This window comes from Ostrea edulis, chromosome 6 (genome assembly GCF_947568905.1).
Source record: "Ostrea edulis chromosome 6, xbOstEdul1.1, whole genome shotgun sequence".
In the NCBI taxonomy this organism is placed as follows: Eukaryota; Metazoa; Mollusca; class Bivalvia; order Ostreida; family Ostreidae; genus Ostrea; species Ostrea edulis.
The window spans coordinates 73,455,500-73,479,310 of record NC_079169.1 but is presented as its reverse complement, the minus strand read 5'-3'; the positions used below and the strand labels follow the sequence as shown (position 1 = coordinate 73,479,310).

The 23,811-nt window shown below is 35.5% G+C and overlaps 1 protein-coding gene and 1 long non-coding RNA gene across 3 annotated transcripts; one reads left to right on the top strand and one right to left on the bottom strand.

The window, feature by feature from the left end:
- Nucleotides 1-1,611: 1,611 nt before the first annotated feature.
- Nucleotides 1,612-3,631, top strand: LOC130046945 (uncharacterized). The gene is made up of 2 exons (XR_008796015.1): nt 1,612-2,207; nt 2,317-3,631. It is a non-coding gene; the product is annotated as an uncharacterized LOC130046945 (long non-coding RNA).
- Nucleotides 3,632-5,629: 1,998 nt separating this feature from the next.
- Nucleotides 5,630-22,596, bottom strand: LOC125683719 (zinc transporter ZIP10-like). 2 transcript variants are annotated; one of them, XM_048925155.2, is made up of 9 exons: nt 22,487-22,596; nt 21,760-22,211; nt 20,925-21,126; nt 19,975-20,144; nt 10,791-10,964; nt 10,554-10,704; nt 10,132-10,458; nt 9,690-9,877; nt 5,630-8,288 (listed from the first exon to the last, which is right to left on the bottom strand). In XM_048925155.2, the coding sequence occupies exons 2-9, from the start codon at nt 22,138-22,140 to the stop codon at nt 8,139-8,141; spliced, it is 1,743 nt and encodes a 580-aa protein (XP_048781112.2). In that variant the 5' UTR covers nt 22,141-22,211; nt 22,487-22,596; the 3' UTR covers nt 5,630-8,138. The 2 variants fall into 2 exon arrangements, with proteins under 2 accessions (XP_048781112.2, XP_055996706.1); XM_056140731.1 differs by having other exon boundaries at nt 21,760-22,264; nt 22,487-22,556.
- Between the last annotated feature and the right edge of the window lie 1,215 nt (nt 22,597-23,811).

Here is a 23,811-nt window from a genome sequence, read left to right as displayed (position 1 = left end):
TGGATTCCGTAAGCAGAGTAGCAAAGCCATTGTCCAACGGAGTGAAACCTAGTAAAATTAACATCTGGAGAAACATTTGTCTAGTCAGGGTGAAAAGATGACATTCAAAGAGGAGAGTCGGTTTTCTTCTATCGAAACATGCTGAAAGTGAAAAGGCTCTTATCGACTGGGCACCAATATCCGAGAGACTGATAAAAACAAGATGCTATTTTAGATATATCAAGATGACCGCGATTCATATCTATGCACCAATTGATTGATTGTTTTTTACGTCCCGTCGAGAATTTTTTCACTCATATTGAGACGTCACCACCTGTAGATGAAGTACCACAAATTTAGACCCATGCTTAGCGCTTAGGGCCGTGACAGTGAGGGTTCTTTATCGTGCCAACGCCTTCCACGACACGGGACCTCCGTTTTTAAGGTCATATCCGAAAGACCCGTGATTCTCTCTTCTGAATGCCGAGCGTTTGGCGAAGGAGCAATCACTACCTATGTTAACATCTTCGGTTTGACGCGGCCATGGCACGAGCTGGGTTCGAATTCACGATCTCCCGGTTTTGAAGCGAACGCTCTACCATTGAGCTACCGCGACCGGTGCACCAATTAAAACAGGTGACGAACAACAATAGGGTAACATTTATTTGTCGAAATGCGCATCTGGTGCATCAAAATTGGTACCGTATAAGTTTTACATTTATACGCAACTGCAAAGCTTAATAGAAGGCGTTTATGAACACGAACTACTAATTATCACAGGAGATATAGGAATAGACACCAGATATCGTGAGAATGTTTACGGCGCGGGGATATGGATCAAGGAATGATAATGGTGAAATACTATGCAACTTATGCCACAACAACGAACATGTAGAACGGTTGAACTTTAGTAACCAGACATATACGCACTGAAGATCCGAAAGCAAGCTAGTCATGCGCAATGAAGTTTTGAAAGTCGATTAAACAACTACTATGGTTGATGATCGAACTTACTTGGTTCAACTTTAGTTACTATAGTTGATGATCGAACTAGGCCATGATCATACGGAGTAAGTTGCCAACAAAGGACCGATTCAGGGTAGCAAAAGAAAAGACCAATAAGAACAATTTTCCGGAAACACTCACACTGTTATGTCGAGTTTCTTTAGTTATTTTCCGTCGAACATAGATATGACTTTTTCATATTTTCATTTCGAACTTATGATTTATTATCTACAATGTTGAAATTAACTTTCAAAGTTGGCTTATAAACATTTATACTCCGATTTTGACATGAATTTTGGCTTGGAATTCCTTCAAGACAGGCATGTCCCGAAGATTTGCTTTTGGATATTTTGTATTACTTGTCCTTAGAAAAGTTCAGTAAGATGCGCCGATGGCAGTGTATAAAAATATGTTTTGCCAGGCTTCGAATCCGCCTTATGCGACATATTTATTTCGCATTTTCAACACTTTTTAAAATCTTATATAATTATGTGTATATTTCCCCTCAATAATGTAGTTTAATATATATGATATCCATTTTTTATATAAAAAGCATTATTTAAAAGTGAATTATCTGTTTACTAAAGCAGTCAAGTGGACCTATGCTCGCCGCAGGAACAAAAAAAATATCCCATACAAGAAATCTGCATGTACTTTTTTATAATGTTTTATGGATCAGTGACATGTTTTATTGTTGCCAGAAATAAATGTATTGTAAAATAAAGGTATATCAAGTAAGGAGTTGTGCAGAAAGTAATCAAGGCTGAATATATACCATTACAAAAATAAGAAATGTCATATAGAACTCAAAATGCGTAAACAGTACAGGCATTTAAGTTGTACATAATCGAAAGAGGTCTATTTAAAAATGCTTACGCCTATGTCCATATACTCAATGCATTGGAAAACAATTAATTACATTTACCAAGCATAAGCTGACATTCTAAAACGATTATGGGTGAGATTTTTATAAAGACTCAGCTCCGGACTAATAGATTTTTTTCTTTTGTTATCTGAATTAATCCTTTAATGTGATCGAGAACTTAAGGAGGAATACGACATCGTCATAATTGCTGACTTCCTTTTGGAACTTGAATAAAAATGTAAATACATTGTATCAGCAATACATGTGTATTCTTTTTACATCTAATCGTTCAGTAGGTTTACATGTTGACTACTGATCTGTAAATTTCATGCGTTCGAGTCTAGCAGGATGTTTAAGGGTATGTTTTTTCCCCCAGATTACTTTCTACTAAACTGCATTTTATTCACTAAATGAGGTATTTTTGAAACCTTTCAAATTATTATTGTACATATTCATTTTCCATCCAGATTTCTCTTGTGTATAATTCCTCTTAATCATGGATAACGATGATGAAGGAGGGGAGTCAATTCGAGCGAACAAGCGTGTAACAATCGAGAACAGACACACATCGAACTGCAGAGGAGGTAATGTGAACAGGAAAAACAAAGTAGACGCCATGGATGAGCGATACATCACGGAAACTTATTGATGAAAGGGCCAACATGTATAGGAAACTAATACAAACCAAATCAGAGAGACTGAAAGCGCAAATAAAACAACAGATAAGAAACTGTTAGGACCAACAAGAGACAATGGGTCAAGAACATCTTAACTGAGACAGAAGAAGCTAAGAGAATACAACATATGAAAACTATATGATACAGCATCAAAGTATCCAGCAATTAAAACAAAGTATTGGCATTCTTGACGAAAATGAAGATCTTATCACAAGTAATAAAAAAACAAGAAAGGTGGAAACTTTTCAACACTTTAAACGATCATTCTTCACGATAAATTAAAGACTAGACTTGTTGACACCATAGACAGTTGCTCCTTCAACAAAAATAGGAAAAGGAAATATTCGTATCTAGTGATCAGTCTTCCAAAAACTTACTTTGTTAAACACCACTCTGATTCCACGCACAAGTACTCTGAAGTTGAAATAAAAAATATGCTAGAGTTCCTCATCGACAATATCTTCGTAGTCCTTAGAGGTCTTTCAACAGTCTGTATTTTGTAGAATATGCAGGACTATAGAAAGCAATCCAACAAAGACAAGTTCTTATACAAGACAATATAAGAACTACAAAATCACTTTTGCCTATTATTCCCTCTACTATTTCAATATATTTCAAAGATAAAAAAAGGTTGTAAAGATATGTTTTAGCAATTTTTTTTTGTGGAAAATTTGCTAATAAGAATATACACAAGGTGGAAAATTTGATAATTCTGATGATAAAGGAATATATTTATATCAGTAAATTCTCAAGTATAAGCAAATTAAGTATAGAAGCATCCAAAAAAAAATTATCATTGATAGAATTACAGTTGAAAAACTTTTGTTGTTGAAAAACTGCAGGTATAGGGAGTTTGAGAGATACTGGCAAAATATTTATGATAAATTATGATTGTATTAGTGTATTAAAAAGTTTTTTTTTAAAACCTAAGATTGTGTTCCATGCCCCGCTTTGTTTTATGTGTTCTTTCTTTCTTTCTCTCTCTCTTTCTTTATATTTATGAAAATGTCTTTTGCATATAAATATTGATGGTATTATTGTGTAGTTAAATTACATATATGTATATAATGTAAAAGTCAAATAAAAAATCAAACAATAAAAAAAACAACCCACCAGTCTGTTGGAATTCCCATGGGCATAAATTGTGCTCCTTTGTTAGCTGACCTGTTTTTATATTCTTATGAAGCAGAGTTCATTCAAATGCTTCTACATGAGAAGAACAAAACTCTTGCTGTGGCCTTCAACTCGACATTTAGATATATCGACGACATTTTATCTATTTACAATAATCATTTTCATTCATATATCGATTCGATATATCCCTGTGAATACGAAATTAAAGAAACCACATAGTCCTCCACATCTGCTTCGTACTTGGATATTTTATTGAAAATGGCAAACGGGATGATTTCAACTTCCCCATCGTCAACTTCCCATATTTATGTAGCAGTATTCCATTGTCACCTGCATATAGTGTTTATATCTCTCAACTGATTTGATACACAAGAGCTTGTTCTGTAATTGATCAGTTTTTAAATCGATACAGGCTACTGACAAACAAGTTGATGTTACAGGGTTTCAACAATCTCGTTTAAAGTCAGCACTTCGCAAATTCTATGGTCGTTATAATGATCTAGTTTGCCAATGCAGCCTATCAATGGGTCAAATGTATTCTCTTTGGAGAAGTGGACAGGCATAGCCTAAACTTCTCTAAAGATAGGTCAAATGCTGTCTGATGTGTTTCATACCGATCGTTAGGCCGTTCTTGGCACACTGATTTTGACTACGGATTACTCCGTTTACCCGATTAAGATATAGGGCTCACGGCGGGTGTGACCGGTCGACAGGGAATGCTTACTCCTCCTAGGCATCTGATCTCACCTCTGGTCCGTGTTTGCCCAACTATCTATTTTGTATTCCTTATACGAGTTATGAGATTGATCACTGTTCGTTATTTTCACCTTTTAAATAACACTTCAGTGAGGCACTAAACAGAGAGAGGCACTAAACAGAGAAGAACGAGAGTACCCTGTTGACATTGAGCGATGAGATAATGAGTGAGGTCACGTGCGAAGAACTGTCTTTAATGGACATCAGAAATGTGATACGAAAACTCTACAGTGTAATATGAGAAACACCTTGGATAGATAACATTACTGCAGAAATATTGGATTTAGCTCATTAATTAATTCCTGTACTCTTTTTAGTTTTCCGTATTTTTTATTGTGCGAGATCTATAAAACTTGAAACCGTTAGATTCGTTGCATCTATTAGAGATCGAAATTATAATATTTCCTGGTATTAAAAAATAATATCCGTCCTCTCTTCCAAATCCTAAAATAAAAAGGGGGTGCCGGTAGGGGAAAGGGGGTGCCGGTAGGGGAGAGGGGGTGCCGGTAGAGGAGAGGGGGTGCCGATAGGGGAGAGGGGGTGCCGGTAGGGGAGAGGGGGTGCCGATAGGGGAGAGGGGGTGCCGGTAGGGGAGAGGTACTGCTTTAGTGATGCTCTCAGAATGTTTGTCTATACTGTAAATGAACTGATCAGGTTTTTGGGTGTTGTGTGGTCCTCAGATCATGTGCAATTTTTTAAAGAAAATGTATCCATTTTAAAGTGTGTACCAGACTTCTATTTTAAGGATGTCTGGATACAATATCTATCAACTCATTCATAGGCTCTTGATGTTTCAAAACTTGCATAGTTTAGAAGGCAAAGCACCTATCATTCGTACAGTGTTTTTCACGTGCGAGTTATCGATCTCTATTGTAGTTAGCGTCACAAGCGCCGGTATAAATATATTAGATAAAATTGTTTTTATATTTATATTCGGTATCAGTGAAAGCGTCCGGCACCATCCAATGTGCGGAAGTCTTTTTCACCCGGACGTAATCTGGAATGTGTCGCCATACTGTTTTTTGCACAATCTCTATTTTATAAACGAAAGTGCACACTTATCTAACGGCAATACTACAATGATAAAAGAGCAACATTGTTGTAGATGAGATGACAATACAACTTTGTCCGGAGTCAATGGCCACAGGTCACTCGATAACAGAGATGAAGGGCCTGGATAATCATGTGAGCATTGCACGTTCCTCAAAACCAATTACATGTTTGATTTTATTAATAATGACATCTCATAGGGCCTAAATATAATAAATATTTTCAATGAATATATGCATGCACTAAAAAGTATTTCGAGCACCTTAAAATGTACAATTCATAATCGGTTAAATATCTAAAAACAAAAATAAAAACAAAACAAACAGATTCAAAATAAAACATTTTTTTTTAAAACCAAAAAGGAAGAAAGAAAGAGAGAAACTGGCAGTGTGTAGTAGAATAAACTTTCAGCAAAAATGAATCACAATTCCAATCTTACATAAAATCATTGTATTAATATGCTGCATGATGATTCATATATAAATGTAATTTATACAATTGTTCACTCTCAAATATAATACATATAAAACAAAATATACAATTCTTATTCTAACTTGTGGTGATTATTGACACTATTTTTAATTTCTCAAATGGGTCTGTTTACCACGATATTTATCGACAAGATTTACTTAAACTTGTCCCTTAACATACACTAAACCCAAGCAAAGTATGAGTGGATCCAAGGGGATCCTATACAGTTGCTTTTCAATATTAAAACATATGCAAATATTTATCGAATGTACACAAATCATCAATGTGAAGCTGACTGAACAATAATTATAAAAAAAAAAATCCAGGTTTTTGTCGCCTTTAAAACAGCGTGCACTATATGGCAAATGTAGTACACTTATTCCTAGGCCTTTGTGCACACCAGTACAAGTGATGTATTACAGCCAGATAATTAGAACGAACATAGATGCATTTCACGTACTATCGCAGGAGTTTACCGCGGTCGGTTTTTTGTTTTTTTTTTACAAAAATGTCTGGCTTAATTGACCCCCTTCCCCTGTTAAACATTCCAAATCTGACCCTGCCCTTCCCCTGTGAAACATTCTAGATCTGCCCCTGCTTATTTCACAAATTCATCCAACCAATGCTTACATAAAGAATACATACACCGCTGAATAAACAAATGGCATCTAGCTGCACACTTGTGGGACATGTTTATGTTGTTGTAGAGTACGGTACATCACGTGACACTACTGATACGGTCGTCAAAATGATCAAGTGAACTGTAGTCTAGGTCACCTACACGTTTGTCAATGCAGTGTTCTACGAGACAAACGTCTAGGAGCATTCTACGATAAACATTTACACTCCATAACGAGGCTTATCCGAATTCTGATAAAGCAGCTGATTGGTTGATCAATGCATAACGATGACGGATGCAGTCGAACAGAAGATAAACAAAGTTTTATCAGATTTAAAAATCGAATTCTCACTGAAACCTTTACAGAAAGAGTGTTTACATAAATTAGCAAATAGGTCAGACGTGTTGGCAGTATTACCAACAGGCTATGGGAAATCGCTATTGTATACGATTCTACCGCAATTAATGTTTGAAGAAGACCTGCATAGTAATACTAGTTCTCGTAAAGTCAGCATAATTCTGGTCATATCGTCACTGGTTTCTCTAATGAAGGACCAAGTTTCGAACTTCCAAAAACTCAACGTTTGCTTTCTTTAGAACAAGCGACACATAAACTGACATTTGGAACAACAGTTGTGGTCTTTGTTTTCTTCGGTGTCGCTTTCCGTTTTTCGATAGCGCCCCCTCGCGGTGTAATAATTTTAAATAGAACGCTCCAAGGCGTTTGAGTGGGAAGTCAAACGGCTTGTGTGACCTAGGCTAAGTGAACTGTTGCCGACTAGTGAAAGAATACTATTAATCTAACTCAGAAAACTACGTCAAATGGACCACAGCTGAAGTAAATGGACTAAACTGTGACAAAATCGTGTGATAAACATTTCCATCTAAATCTGAACAGATGACCACTAACCACTAGCCAGTCAATCTCATATCATCGTTGTCAGCCCACAACTTTTTATTGAAAATAAAGTAAATCAAATAAATGAAATTCATCCCAAACTGCGAATATATTTCCATGAAATAATCTAACTGGGAGCACGAGAAGAAAATTTGTGCAACAATTGCATTCATAAACGCTTTTACGATCACTGAAGTGGGACAGAGTCTGGCTAAATTTGCAATAAAGTCCTTGATTCCTTTTCGAGATATTTTGCATCAAAGATGGCGACTGGATACAATACTTGAGAGGACGTTAACTTTGTCTCATCCAATTAGAACATTTCAAATACCTACGAACATTGAAAAGCAAGTATTTGTTATGGGCAAAGAATCAGAGAGCATGTCCATTCCAATAGCGAGACAGAGGGAGAGGGAAATAAAAAAAAAAATAACAACGATAAAACAGAGCTGCATAGTGTCTTTACGGAAAGAAAATGAAAAAAAAAAAAAAATTGTCCTTGAATCTTTCGATCAATTTAGATAATCAACATAATTCTCATTAAACTGTAACCAATAAAGTTCTAAACCTCCTTAAACTGTAATCAATAAAGTTCTAAACCTCCTTAAACTGCAATCAATAAAGTTCTAAACCTCCTCGCTTCTCTTCTGTCGAGGTTTTCATTGTGTCTTCATATATTAATTTCTAGGATTCCATCATCGTTTTCATGTTTTCTTCATAAAGCGCTATAAGGAGCATGATTCCGATTCCGAGGGACATTCCACAGGCTTGGAACAGCAAATGGAAAAATGGATTCTCGTTATTCTTAGCATCAACCGCCATCATTTCGGGCAACTGTAAATAAAATTAAAAATTACCCAATAAAGCTATAACAAAAATGATATTTGATTTATCGTTTGATTGTCTTAGATTTATTCTATAAAATAGTGGTGCCTGTTTTACTATATGCATGTAAAATTTGGAGTTATAAAAATATTGATATTGTTGAACGTGTTCATTTATGTTTCTTAAAACACATATACCGTACTTGAGTTAAAACTTAATACACTAAGTTATATGGTTTACGGTGAAACTGGGTAATATCCTTTATATATCACAATTTTCACTAGAATTATCCTTATTGGGCAAAACTTTTCAACAGCAATGATAACAAATTGATTGAGATTATTTATATGCATGTATGTAACATGTCTGACAAAGGAAAAGTAACAAACCCAGTGCCACGACTCTCATTTTAGAAAAGCATTTTAGACTGGTGTGACCTTTCAAGTATTTGGTTTGAGCATGAATCATACAATCATAACGCCATGTGAATTAAGATAAATGTTAAACAAAAGCTACGAGATCAATTTTTACAAAAATGGCACAATGATATCCCTGATTCTTTAAAAGGGAGTGATTTACAAAACTTTTAAAACAAATTCTGAATGTGAGGAATATTTGAAATTGTTACCAAGAACGTTACGAAAAATTGTTGTTTTAAACTGTAGAAGTAGACAGATAGAGTAATATTAAAAGAAATTAACGTTATTGTGCACTATGCAGTTGTAACTAAATTGGAGATGAATATCAATATACTTTGGAATGTAAAGCATTAATGTGCAAATTACACAGCGATTTTTTAAATATAGATTACTGTACACATTTTCTGCCCAAACACTAAACTATTTTTGTGTGGGTGTTTCACAGATTCAGCTTCTCTGACAAAGTTATGTTCATTTTAAAAATCAATAATATTTTATGTTCTCTTAATTTTCTCTCTGTTTCACCGTCTTGTTAATGTATATATATCACCCTATGTAACATTTTATATTTTGAACTGAACTGAACTTTAACTTCATTGTATGACAAACGAGATGTTCCAAAAACAAAGTCCATGCTTTTTTGTAAGCTCTATAATCGCGAATCGTCATGGTGAAATATATCAAACGACGGATAATATTCATGATTGACCCAACATCCTAAACCATGTACATGTGGTTATGGATGGTTCGTGACGACAGAACATTTCAATGAATTTACAGTGACAAACCTTCCATGGACAGCGCATTTACGACACGCTTAAGAAATAAGACGGCCAATGATGCGACATATTTTTGAAGGTTCTGCACATTAAGACTGTTGGAAAGGGAGACGTCCCGATAACCACGTGACGATGAGACAAAGGATATGGAGCGAACGAAATAAAATGAAAAACCCACTCAAAACCATAATTTGTGAGAGTTCGGTAATTACCATATCAACCAGAGCCACATAAAGGAACATTCCGCCGACAACGGTGAAGATCCAGAGACTGGCTGACTCAATGTTGCCAATCAAGACGCCGACCAGCATCCCGCAGAACGCCAACACTGACGACACCACGTTATACACGATCGCCTGCTTAGGCTTCATTCCCGCCTTCAACAGAACAGCAAAGTCGCCTAAACCAAAGAGCAGAACACTATAGTTACCATTCTTTTAAAATGAGATTCGTTTTTGTTTTTGGAGACATCATTTAAACATTAGTTGTGTTCTGACGTCAAATTGCAAGAGCTAAATTGGTGGTGAATGTCACATAAGAATTGAAGGCTGACAAACACATATTTGAACCTCCGAAATATTACTTTAATACTTGAATTTTCCTGTTTTGATTATCCAAACTATGTCCTTATCATATATACTTCTGTATATTTACCGATTTCGTGGGGCAGTTCGTGGCAGAAGACAGCGATTGTGGTACTGACACCCCCGGTGATGGAGGATGCAAAAGCTGAACCGATGGCCAGTCCGTCACAAAAGTTATGAATTCCGTCTCCAAGGATAACCATCCACGCCACGGCAGCCACATCCTTAGGAACACCGCCGTCATGTGAATGTGAATGGCTGTGGGAGCGGCTGAGCTTCCGGTTTTGTTTAGATTTTGACTCTTTGCGTTCTAGTTTCTTCTTTTCTTCAATCTTCTTCATCAAGAGTTCGTCCTCATGGAGTTCCCTGGTTGCTTCCTCGGCATAATGTTCCAATGCTATGTTTTTTTAATGCAAAAAGAAATTACAACTTTGCTACAATGAATATGCACAGAAACATTGGTTTTAAGTTCGAATTGGCGAGATGACAAACCTCTATTTCCTGGATGTATTCCCCAGTTTAGTGATTCGCAGTCGTGATCGTGATTATAGACATGAGCGAGTTCGTGAGCCCTTTTGATCTGTTCTATCTCGTCTTCCCCGAGTTTGGCCGCAAGTTCTAACTGGTGCCTGTAGTGCTCTGCCTATAACATTTACTATAACATGTTCATAATCTTACAAGTCACCAAAAAGACTAAAGAAAATGAAGCTAGACACCGAATGTTGTTACCTCTCTCCGTTTTCTCTTGATGTTTGTTACGATGGTCATCACCCTTTCGATGAAGAAAAAGATGAAGATACCGATGAGTGCCGTCAGACCTTTAAATACATTTTTCTGTTCTTCTGTCGGTTTTCCATCTGGAGTTGGACTATCGTGGGCGTGATTGTCCTCACTGGCCAGTGCCTAAAAGGAGTAACATTAAATTTAAAGCCTTACTGGATCTTAAGTTGCTATGACCGGCTTCATCATGTTCATGTGTACGTATCAGATGCAACGAACTTAGTTAAGTTATCGGTATCCATGTCTATGACAGAAAAGACATTTTACAAGGTACTGTTTATAATGGCGAAGATGAGACAAAAGCACTTCTTCATTGTTGTTACATTTCCAAAACAAATCTGGTGAATGTTTGTTTTACGTCCCGTCGAGAAATTTTCACTCATGTTGAGACGTCACCAGTTGTAGGTGAAATCAAGTTTTTTTGTTGTTGTTGTTGTTTTTTGGGGTTTTTTTTCCCGTTTTTTTACCGATACCCCTACTTCATTTTGTCATTATACACGTGCATCTTATTATGCCAGTGTTATTTTATATAAAAGTCCAAAGACTCTAAGCAGTTGATGTAGGAAATGAAGAGTTATATGAATGTGTCACCCCTTTTAAAAAGCACAAATCCAATAAATATTATCTTGAAACGAGGGTAGGGGTTAAACTAAGTGAATTTGCTTTTACTGAGCATTAAAGCAATTTTTTTCCTGAAACACTATAAAGATAGTTATATACATACAGTTACTGTTTAAGTCAGTCTGTAGTAGTAGGTCGTGTTTCGGCCCGTTCGAATCTATATATAACAGTTTTAAATTTTATTCTCTCATTTTTAACGTTTAACTAAAGTATTTCTAATGGTCAGCAAAAATTTGAATGTCAGTTGTTGAGTTACAAATGAGGTATAGCATTCACAATTCTTTGTTATGTAAACAAGGCTCGTGTCATGTTTTTGTTTACAGATAGATTGCTTAATAGAAAATATGTTTAAAACAAAATGAGATGTGATAAACACTAGAAACTATTTAATCGTATTCAGAATTAACCTGTGAATTAAAAGAAATCTGCTTTGAGTGTAACTTTTACACGTGACACGAGCCTTATTTACATAACAAAGAGTTGTATTCTCTGTGTCTCCCGTGTACCTCGATATCTGACATTCCAATTCTAGCTGACTATTAGAAATACCTTAGTTAAGCATTGTAAACAATCAAATTTTTAAATTTTCAGCTCAAATTGTGTCCATGCCCCTAAAAACACCCAACAGTTTTAAAATCCAACAAGGTTTCTTAAAACATACAATGTTTTGAAATTTGCCATCTTGTAGTTTTGGTGAAATTCAATTACGAGACATGGCTAAGCAGTCAAGAAACAAGACATTTCAAGAATACAGAATGTTTTCTAAACGATGCAGATATTTCTGTACTACCCGTATGGACATTTGTACTAATTTAAACCCTGCTGTGTCCGTCGTGACTTGAATTGGTTGGACAGTCAGCGTCTTTTCTAGAGTGGGGATGTCAAAAACGCCGAAGAAAAGCTGGATATAATACGATTCAGCAAATCATACGACAGTCTTTTTTTAATGCGGTTATTTTGCACAATAACAAGACTTCTTTAAGACCATTAAAAGAACATTACTGTTGTTCCAAACTTGGTTTTGAAAATTGTGAAAAGTTTAAACCAAACGAACAAATAGACAAAGGTACAAACTACTTGAAAAATTTAAAGTCAATTCAGACACTTATTTCATCAAAATCAAATAGAATATTTTAAGATGTGATTTTGTTGGCAAAGTGAAAATTCCGCATATATTTTGTAATGACAAGGGATATAGAAACATTGCATTGCAATTGTGAACATTAAATCCAGAAATGAAGTGAAGGTGGAACAACACTGCCGATAAATCTGATATGGATGTGTACAATAATACATTGAAATTGAAAACTTTCAAATTTACCTTATTTAGCTACGGGCATTGATGAAGTTTTCCGTTCAATTTTCCCTATGATATCGCCATCAAGAAAAGAATTATAAGATTCTTTTCTTAAACATGCATGGAATGGATGGAACAAGTGCCCGTTCAACTAGCTGTTGTAATTATGAAGGAATTCCTATATATCTTTATACGAACCACACCATTCGATATGAAAACTTTAGAGCAAGGTATCAATTTGGATACAAAGCCTAGATGATTTGGGAGAATTACAAAATAGCTGGATGGTTGTGAATATCTGGGTGGCAGCGGCGATCTAGACGGCTAGCTCTACGTAGATCTAACAAGCGTTGCGTTGTGGGTGTCCGAGTAGCGCAGAGGTAGCGCTCTCGCTGCGACCCGAGTTCGATCCCCATGATCGGCAGTGGTTGTATGTGAGAGGGTATGGCGGTCGCCCACTCAATGACAATATCTTTATTCTCTTAAACTGATTTACAGTGTAGAGAAATAAACAAAATGAGTAATAGTAAAAAAAATTGTTGGCTGAAAAGGAAACTTGAGATAGTCCCTTGGAACCGTACACACCATAACATTATTATTTTATCAGTCATTACAAAATTAAAGGTCTTTAAACATGAAATTATCTAATCAATGGAACAAATGACTTGATCATTAATATATCATTGTTGATATATGCAGTGGTTACAACTATAAGTAAATTCTCAAATGAAAACTTTGAAACATTCCCTAATCAATCTTCTGATTTCATTTTCTACCATGATACACACCCAATAGATTATTTTGATAGATTTGGTAAGTCCCTATGAATTGAGGAAGTTTCAAACAAAATTATAGGCTTTCGTCTTAAAAATTTTGCTTAATAGTGTTTTATGAGAGCCAAAAATGTCTCAGGGAGGGAACTTTGAGATGGTTCCTTTGTCTTTCTAACCGGTGATATGTTGACCTTATATTGTCAAATATGTCGAGGACTTTCACAAATAGGGAAAAGATTGAAAACGCTAGGGCAAAAATATGAAAAATATTAAAAAGTTCCTTATTATAGGAAAAATCCCATTAGGTCCCATAATAAAGGGGTCGATACTTTGAGTCGACCCCTACACAATACTGTATGGACAAAGGCAATTTTTATTTTCTTAATAAAATGTCCAAAGTACAACTCATCAATGATACGAATTTAATAAAAATTGCTAGGGCAGAAATGATTGTATTCGACCCCCTTAATATAGATGTATATGTAAGTCGTGGGTAAAGGTACATTTTGAAAGAGAGAGAAAAAAACGTAGAACACAATGTTGTCAGTTGGTGGATTGATTAACCTGGAGAACATACTCTCTCAGAAATGATTTTGATAAATTTACTTAAATTGATTAATTTACTTCTGTTTTGTGTATTAAAAAGTTGTTCAAATTTAAAGATATTCGGGTTTTTCTAGAAATAGCTTGCCATGAGCAATGCCCTTGATTGTTTTATAAAATAATCATTGCAATTGAACAAATAATGAAATTCATCCCCTATCTCTCTCATACTGCATAACTGACATAGTCTATTTTATCTGGGTTGACCACACCATCTACCTGTTTCTATAGGTAGTTTAGTATTACATGTTCTAAATTTACAAAATGTTTTCAATAGATTTCTTGGTAGAAGTAGAAAATAGTTTTCAAAATATTTGTATATTCTATAGTTAAGGCCTTTAGAAGAATGATACATTTCGCTATGCCAGGATTGATTGAATTGATCATACAACGCTTGAAACACTTTTTTCTTAAGCCAGAGAACATTGGGTATTTGCTGTTGCTGCCATATATAGGACAGTCCACAGTCGTTTAGAATTTTTTTAAAATATAATTATACCAGGGGTTGTTAAACTTTTTAATCAAATAGTAGAGTTTTGATGATAATTTTGAGTCTTGTGATATAATTAATTTACCCCCAAAAATATCATTCGTATTTTTGTAGTATTAGACATCGGATATCTTCCTAATTCTCCATAGACCATGAAGTTTGGAGTGCTTTGTTTTAGATTAAGTATGTGTTTACAATATTTCAAATGAAGTTTTTCTAATAAAGGTGATTGAGTAAAGCCCCATATTTCACGTCATGTTTTTGTTTACAGATAGATTGCTTATTAGAAAATATGTATATATTTCACAACCATATAAGAGTATAGGTTTTACAATTTTGTCAAACATATGAAGATTACAATCAATAGACATATTATGCAGTCTACATTTACCAATTACACCGTACATCGCTTTAATAGCCTTATCATATAACTCTTCAATATTTTGTTTAAAGGAACCATTTTTACAAAATATTACACCAAGGTACACGGATACGTGGGTTTCCTCCGGGTTCTCCGGTTTCCTCCCACATAAATGACCCCCTAGCGCAAACATCCGTGTATAAAAGAACCCTGTTGGAAATAAGCTTTCGAGCTTTCATGGGTTATCCTTGTTATCTATGTCTGTATGTTTGTATGTATGAATATACCACATTTATTTAGTAAATTCAATAAACCTCGAGATCTAGTCTAGCATTGGAGTGACTGCTACAGCTAGGATGACTGCTACAGCTAGGGTAACTGTTACAGCTAGGGTGACTGCTACAGCTAGGAAAACTGCTACAGCTAGGAAAACTGTTACAGCTAGGGTGACTGTTACAGCTGGGTGACTGTTACAGCTAGGGTGACTGTTACAGCTAGGGTGACTGCTACAGCTAGGATAACTGCTACAGCTAGGATAACTGCTACAGCTAAGGTAACTGCTACAACTAGGATAACTGCTACAGATAGGGTAACTGCTACAGCTAGGGTAACTGCTACAGCTATGATAACTGCTACAGCTAAGGTGACTGTTACAGCTAGGGTGACTGTTACAGCTATGATAACTGCTACAGCTAGGATAACTGTTACAGCTAGGGTGACTGTTACAGCTAGGATAACTGCTACAGCTAGGATAACTGCTACAGCTAGGGTGACTGTTACAGCTAGAGTAACTGCTACAGCTAGGGTAACTGCTACAGCTAGAGTGACTGTTACAGCTAGGATAACTGCTACAGCTAGGATGACTGCTACAGCTAGGTTGACTGTTACAGCTAGGATGACTGCTACAGCTAGGGTAACTGCTACAGCTAGGGTAACTGTTACAGCTAGGGTGACTGCTACAGCTAGGGTGACTGCTACAGCTAGGATAACTGCTACAGCTAGGGTGACTGTTACAGCTAGGATAACTGCTATAGCTAGGGTAACTGCTACAGCTAGGATAACTGCTACAGCTAGGATAAATGTTACAGCTAGGATAACTGCTACAGCTAGGATAACTGCTACAGCTAGGATAACTGTTACAGCTAGGATAACTGCTACTGCTAGGGTGACTGATACAGCTAGGATAACTGTTACAGCTAGGATAACTGTTACAGCTAGGATAACTGCTACAGCTAGGATAACTGTTACAGCTAGGATAACTGCTACAGCTAGGGTGACTGCTACAGCTAGGGTGACTGCTACAGCTAGGGTGACTGCTACAGCTAAGATAACTGCTACAGCTAGGGTGACTGTTACAGCTAGGATAACTGCTACAGCTAGGGTAACTGCTACAGCTAGGATAACTGCTACAGCTAGGATAACTGCTACAGCTAGGATAACTGTTACAGCTAGGATAACTGCTACTGCTAGGGTGACTGTTACAGCTAGGATAACTGTTACAGCTAGGATAACTGTTACAGCTAGGATAACTGTTACAGCTAGGGTGACTGCTACAGCTAGGATAACTGTTACAGCTAGGATAACTGTTACAGCTAGGATAACTGTTACAGCTAGGATAACTGATAAAGCTAGAGTAGCAGCTGCAATTTTCAACGCAGCCCAGGTTCTCGTGTCACAGCGTACTCAGGCGGTCAACAAGTAATGATAAATTATAGCAGATTATGGAATCTGTTAAAACCAAGCCACTGTTTACGGCACAATGATGATTTGTGCATATGTGAAATGTCAATGATGCATCACTTCCCTCGCTATGATACGATCTCCGTATTATCCTTCACATTTTCCATTTGTCACAAAGAACTATTCTTTCTTTCTTTTTTAAAAAAAAAACGCCGATAAAATGTGACACTGTAATAAATACACATACAGTGTGGGTAAAGCAGGGAAAAAACTCCTTTGTGAAGTCATTTAACATCTAGCTGCTGCCCTGTCATTATATTAAATGATTGAAATAATATTTTTATTTAGCTAAAAAATTCTTTAAATTCTCAATCAAGCATTTGTTTTTGTGTAGGACAATAGTTCTTGAGAGACATTTGTACCCCAAAAATAAATAAATAAATAAATAAGATTACACTTAGACAGTGAGTGTATAAATACTGCATGTGATCTGTGCACAGTGACATGTAAACACATCTGTCGCTCATGACAAGCTATTACTACACAAAAACATATGTTTAATTGACAACATTATATTCTAGTTTGTTTGTTTGTTTTTCTCCCTTTATTTCAAATTGTACCTTTACCCACCCCTTACATCCGTATTATGTTCATTCTGTTTACTGCTCTATACTGCAATCTGGTCAGTAAAGATATGTCATAAAACGCTTATGGTGACATGAATTCAAAAAATATAATGGTTTCATTCATGTTTAATCCCCCCCCCCCCCAACTGTTCACTATTTACGTCGGGTCATCATTAAGAACAGTTTTCTGAAATGCGATTTATTCTAGAAGTAAAAATAGACGTGCATACCATCTACTATTATATCTAAAATAGTCCAGGACAATGTTAGAATAGAATACAACGACATTTATCTGCCCTACGCGCGGGATTCATACCAGTGATTTTCAACATCTATATATACAATAATGTTATGCTTTGAAAGTGACTTCGTAGTTTTAAATTTCGAGATTTTCCGCCTTTGTCTGTCAACATGATACTATAGGATTAAACATTTATCGATGTGTAAACTCTGGACATTTTAATCACAATTTGAATAAAAGTGCTTAGCAAATTTCATGTTAATTTTGTGAGTAAAATGTCAAGAGTTTACACATCGATAAATTCTTCGAAGAGAATGTTTGATTCTTATAATTCCAATTCGTTCCCTGTATCATCAATTTAAAAATTTTGAATAGTTTGTCCGCACTATGTTATTTATTTTCAGGCGCGTATGTATACATAGCGCTTTTGGATTTATTGATGTGTAAATTCTCGTTTAGCTTTATTTTTGTCCAATCAAAACAATTGTAATGATTAACATTGGAATTATACAAAATTAATCATGGCTGCCTTTATTTGAAAGCATGCCTTAGTTTGATAATGTGATGTCATAAAACAGTCATATTCCTATTGTTACCGGCAGTCTTTGTTACTGTAAAACGTGAATTTCTATATGCCCCAGAAATTGAAGATCAGAAGCATATATTTTTTTGGTTCTGTGTTGTCTCTTCGTCTGTCTGCCAATTCATAAAAATCAAAGGAATAGAGAACTGAAAGTTCAAGGTCAACGTTAAGTGATTGATAAAGGTCACGGTCAAAGGATCAAAGCATAGTAACAAAAGAAAAGATTTATCGGGGAGAACAATTTTCCGGAAAAAGTCACATTGCTACAGCAAGTTTCTTTAGTTATTTTCTGACAAACAAATATATGGATATCTCATATTTTTATTTCGAACCAATAATTTATTTTCTACCATGTTGAAATAAGCCTTTGTATTTAGCCTAAACATCATTTTCCTCATTTTAAAATCACATGAAGTTTGGCTTTGAAGTCCTTCAAGGCAGGCCTGACCCTAAGATTTTTTAAGATTTATTCTTTACTTTGTTGTTGTTATTGGATATTTTGATAGGAATAGTAAAAGTCGTTTTGTTTAAAGTGTCTATAAAGAAAGGTGAAGATAACAGTTTAAAAAGACATCTTAGGAGAAATGTCAATTTCTAAAAGTTCACATAATTTTCAAAGTCTCGTCTTAAAATTTAAGATGAAACTAAAAAAAGTGGGGGTTGGAGACAAAGTTTTTAATTATTGGCGAAAATATTGAATTTTTATACAAAATTTCGAGTAAATTAATTAAAAGTTTTTTAAGAATCGGTGTTCTATTTGGAAGATTATATCAACCAAATTAATAAATTCCAGCATTTGATCTAGTTCCAAGTCTCAACTACTTGTATCATGAATTATAAAACTGATAGGAGTATAAAAATTGAAGACATTAGATGAACCAGAAACTGTAATATCACGCAGATTTAGAACTTTTTGATTAATCAATCCTTCCGCCACAAAATATAGTCCCTGCAAAACCCTTTCAAAATTTGAATTGACACAATTTTTTTTCAAATGGATTGGGTCCAGTAATAGATGTGTAATATGTTTGCACCAATGGGATCAGTATTGAACCACTAAATACATGTACTTAGTCGTAGCATCAAAATTTAAAACAATTATAATCTTCAAATTAAAACCCAAAAAGCATTGCTTGTTCGGGACTCTTTGGGAAAGAGTGCTGTTGTTGGTGAGGTACTGAAGAATCGTTGCCAACAATAAATGTCTTGTAAAATAAATGTATGTCAAGTAGGGAGTTAGCCCGAAAATAACTAAGACCAAATATATACCATTATAAAAATATGAAATAGCATAGGGCTCAAAATGCATTAACAATACATGCATCATGCTAGTGCATCGTTGTAAAAGATCTAACAATAGTAGAACGTCTATGTCCATATCTTAAAACCAGACTGGTTTCGGTGATGAATTTAAGCAATGGTCATGATTACAGGTAGTTCTATCGATGAATAATGATACCAACAAAAATTATTCTTAAAGGTGGGTCTCGTCCAGTGGCGGATCCAGAAAATTCCTGACGGGAGGGGGTAACCTAAGTTTGTACCCTTTCCGCCTTAAAAGGGCAGGGTGTACCCCAAAATGACAAAAAAAATTACCTTTTTGTAAAAAAAATCAATAAAAAAATCAACCAAACGGGAGTTGCAACCCCTGTAAACTCAATCCCTCAAGATCCGCTAACTTTCGTTACTGCTTGTTGAGAAGGTGGTAGAATTTACGAGAGACTGAGAATGGGTTGCTCAGCCTTTATTTCACCTTTTGTCGTGTGTTAATTACGTTAAAATAAAAAGAAATTCATTCGTACAATACTTGTCTTTCTTGCATTTTAAAGTCTTTGAAACAATGTGCTGAAAAACTTACATGCGGGATAAGATGAAGCAATGCGTCACCAGAAAGTGCGCCTACCGCCAAAGCCACGAGGAACTGTAACAAGTGGTTGTAAAACACACGTTGCATGATGGGAATGACCGCCACTCCAAGTAGCCCAACTAAACTAATGATGAAGATTGCAAGAGAACTGTATCCCCACACTGAAATCAACGAGAAATTTTGATTGCTAATATCTGTAATACTATATCTGTATCTGTCGTATTTTAAAGGTGAGCTGAAAATTTTATTTTCCATTTTTATTGTTTACAGTGCTTAACTAACGTATTTCTAATGGTCAACCAAAATTTGAATATCAGTTGTTGAGTTGCATGTACAAGTGAGATACAGCACTCACAATTCTTTGTTATGTAAACAAGGCTCGTGTCACGTTTTTGTTTACATATAGATTGCTTGATGGAAAATAGAATGAGATGTGCTAAACACTAGAAACTATTAAATTATGTTCAGAATTAACTTGTAAATTCGAAAAATCTACATTAAAGGAACTTTTACTGATATCTTTAGCTTACATGTAAAAAAAAAAAACAAAAAACAAAACAAAACAAAACAAAAACAAAAAACAAAAACAAAAAAACAACACACACACACACACACACACACACACACACACACACACACACAAAACGGCACGAGCCTTGTTTCCATAACAAAGAATTGTGAGGTCTGTATCTCCCATGTACCTCGACAACTGATATTCAAATTTTTGTTGACCATTAGAAATACCTTAGTTAGGCATTTTTAACATTAAAAATGGAAAAATAAAATTTGGAAATTTTCAGCTCAAATCGTGTCCATGCCCCATTAATATCAACAACTAGTTACACCGCTTTATTAGGTAATAGTGAATTGATAAATATTCTATGCATTTTAAAAAATGCCATGGGAATGAAACAATGAAATAGATCATTACGTGGTCTTACCGTTTACTGGAATAGAACCCAGACTCCTGTGGTCTTCTTTCACCATTTCCTCGTGGTCGGTGGACACCGTCGTATTTTTCTTGCATTCTTCCTGGTCCAGAAGCACTATGAGACTGGGGCACAAGTTCATGAATTCCTCTTTGCCAATTGTCTTTTTTGCTTGGAAATGGTAGATCTTCAGCAATTCCACGGTGCTCAAACACTGAATAACAAAGTGTCCATGATATTATTACATGTTTTTTTTTTTTTTTTACATGCATACTTAGTATACACATCAAAGTACCTGAATTAAATTTCAAGAGTGAAATCCTTAAATGTTATTTTGTTGTATCTTTACCTAACTTTTTGTGGGTTTTTAATTTTTTTTAAAATTTCATTTCATTTTATTTTGTTTCTAAAAATAACATAGTAACTCAAACTTTGTTAAGATAAAAGACAACTACGTATCAAAATGCCTGCAATTTCACTGATGCTATTTTTTGCTGTATTAACTGATTATATCCATCTCGGAAATTGGCATTTATTATTAATGACGCGAGAGAACATACAACTCGAACACAAAGGGATCGACATGATACAAACTGCAAAGAGAGATAACAAAACTGTATCATCAATTGTCTAATGCCCTAAAATAAACTATAAAAATGTACATCAACCACAAGAAAAACAAAGATGAAGCAAAAAGATGGCGCAACAATTTTGGGCTACAAGCTGGGATCAATATATCCCAGCTACACAAGATAAAAAAAAAACTTTTCTTGGTATACACCGTATTCCAATTATACGAGATAATTAATATTCACCATCCGATAAACTTTATAGAAGTAAATCACACCTTATTGTGGTGGAAGTGTCCATGGTCAGCAGACAAGGATCGCTTGGTCAGCATCTTATTGGAGGATTCGGGGTCAGAGGGGAGTAATTTACATCCCATCCCGATGTCGTGGCAGTGAGTATCATTTTCTTTCTCTTCACCCTCGATGTCAAAGGCCATTTTATCCGTGGCGGGAGGGAGGCCTAGATTGACCATAAGTTTCTTGACATTGGCCAGCGATATCTCGCCATTGTTAGAATATTTTTCAAAAATCGCTGATAAATAGAAGATCCTCTCTTTATCTGCCCGGGTTTCATTGATCCTGTCTCGATCTTCAGCAGATACCAGGCAGCATCCCAGGACAAGGGGGACAAGAAAACCGGTCATCACCACCCAAGACATGTCCACGGTTACTGTAGAGTGTAATTCTAGATCTGTCTCGGGAAGTTCAAACTGACTGCTCCGTGTTGCTCCTGTATATATAACTAGTACGTCAAATTGACAACTTCCTTCAATTCAGAGTCTCCTTTAACAAAGAATATACAATGTAGTCCATTCTTCTATAGAAAAGTAACCCGGACAGCACACATAGCACGTGCGTAAATTGTGTTTTGATTTTTAATTATCTAAATCTTAATCATGTTACTTTAAAATTCTCATACAAATATTTTGAACTACATATGGCATAAAAAGACACAATATCTAAAAAGTAAAAAAAAAACTCTTAAGTGATTTTTCACAAACTTACGTCTTTCTGGGATGCGATTCCAGAAGCGTTCTCTCCAGTATTACAACCGTGTGAGTAAATTGTAAAAGGGCCACTGACTTTTCATACAATACGTGTACATATTATTTCCAAATTTAGTGTCGCGATGCCCACACACATAATCACCCCCATAGAATTAAAGATCATTTCGAAATTTGATGACTATTCGTCAAATTAAGAAATATAATGAGGACAAATATACGTGTGCTGCGCATAAACCTTCACAATTTATTACAGCTCTTCACATTTATTTAACCGCAAATGGTAGCAGATGGCGGGCAGTTCGTGTAAATGCCATTAATCTGGATTGGATTTTGTTGTGTATTCGTCGTTATCAAACTCGTCATCGTTTGATGTCTCAGAGACAGACGATTTTGCAAGCTCTACATTTAGGTGCAATTTGCTTGCAAGGCCCCGAAATAGTTACTCTACCAATGACATTATGTCAAAAATGAAATGACATTATTTTTTTCTCAATAAAGGACAGTGCAAATCATGTTTACTCAGTGGTTTGTAGGGTGAGAACGAATTCGGGGCGCCGATATTTGCATCATTTAACATTTTTTAGAATACTAGCGTACATATTGGCTGGGGATAGTTTTTACGAAGTTAGGAGTTCTCTAAAGCTAACAGTGTTAATCTGTACAAAACCGAGGAATGAATCTTAATAAATTATATTGTGGACTGTTTGTGAACACATATGGTCATCTCATAATAATTCCAATGTTATTTATTACAATTGTTTTGATTGGACAAAAATAAATCTAAACGAGAATTTACACATCAATAAATCCAAAAACGCTATGTATACATACGCGCCTGAAAACAAAAAGCATAGCGCGGGGAAACTATTTAAATTTTTGAAATTGATAATACAAGGAACGAATTGGAATTATAAGAATCAAACATTCTTTTTGAAGAATTTATCGATGTGTACACTCTGGATATTTTACTCACAAACTTAACATAAAAAGTGCTTCACACTTTTATTCTGTTTGTGAGTAAAATGTCCAGAGTTTACACATCGATACATTCTTCAAAAAGAATGTTTAATCCTATAATATCAGAAATATATAGTCATGCATTTACATGTACATGATTGGAAGGAGCGGTGGATAGGATGGGTCCACCACTTCCATTTTTTCTCTTCCCTCTCGTCCCCCTTCCTTTCTCACCTTACTTTTGCTATCTCCCACCCCTTTGCCTTTCTTTCTCTAATTTTCTCCTTCCTATTCATCTTCTCCACGCTCTCTGGATGGCGGGTGATTAACTTTGTAGTACATGAATTTTTACCACGGTATATATAG

What these genes read in the sequence shown, in the direction of transcription:
- LOC125683719 (XM_048925155.2), bottom strand. Translation starts at nt 22,140, where the DNA reads ATGTCTTGGGTGGTGATGACCGGTTTTCTTGTCCCCCTTGTCCTGGGA. An exon ending in TCAAGAGAAAACGGAGAGAG is followed by an intron (nt 10,705 to 10,790) that starts GTAACAACATTC and finishes TAAATGTTATAG; the next exon opens with GCAGAGCACTACAGGCACCA. An exon ending in CGAACTGCCCCACGAAATCG is followed by an intron (nt 9,878 to 10,131) that starts GTAAATATACAG and finishes TCTTTGGTTTAG; the next exon opens with GCGACTTTGCTGTTCTGTTG.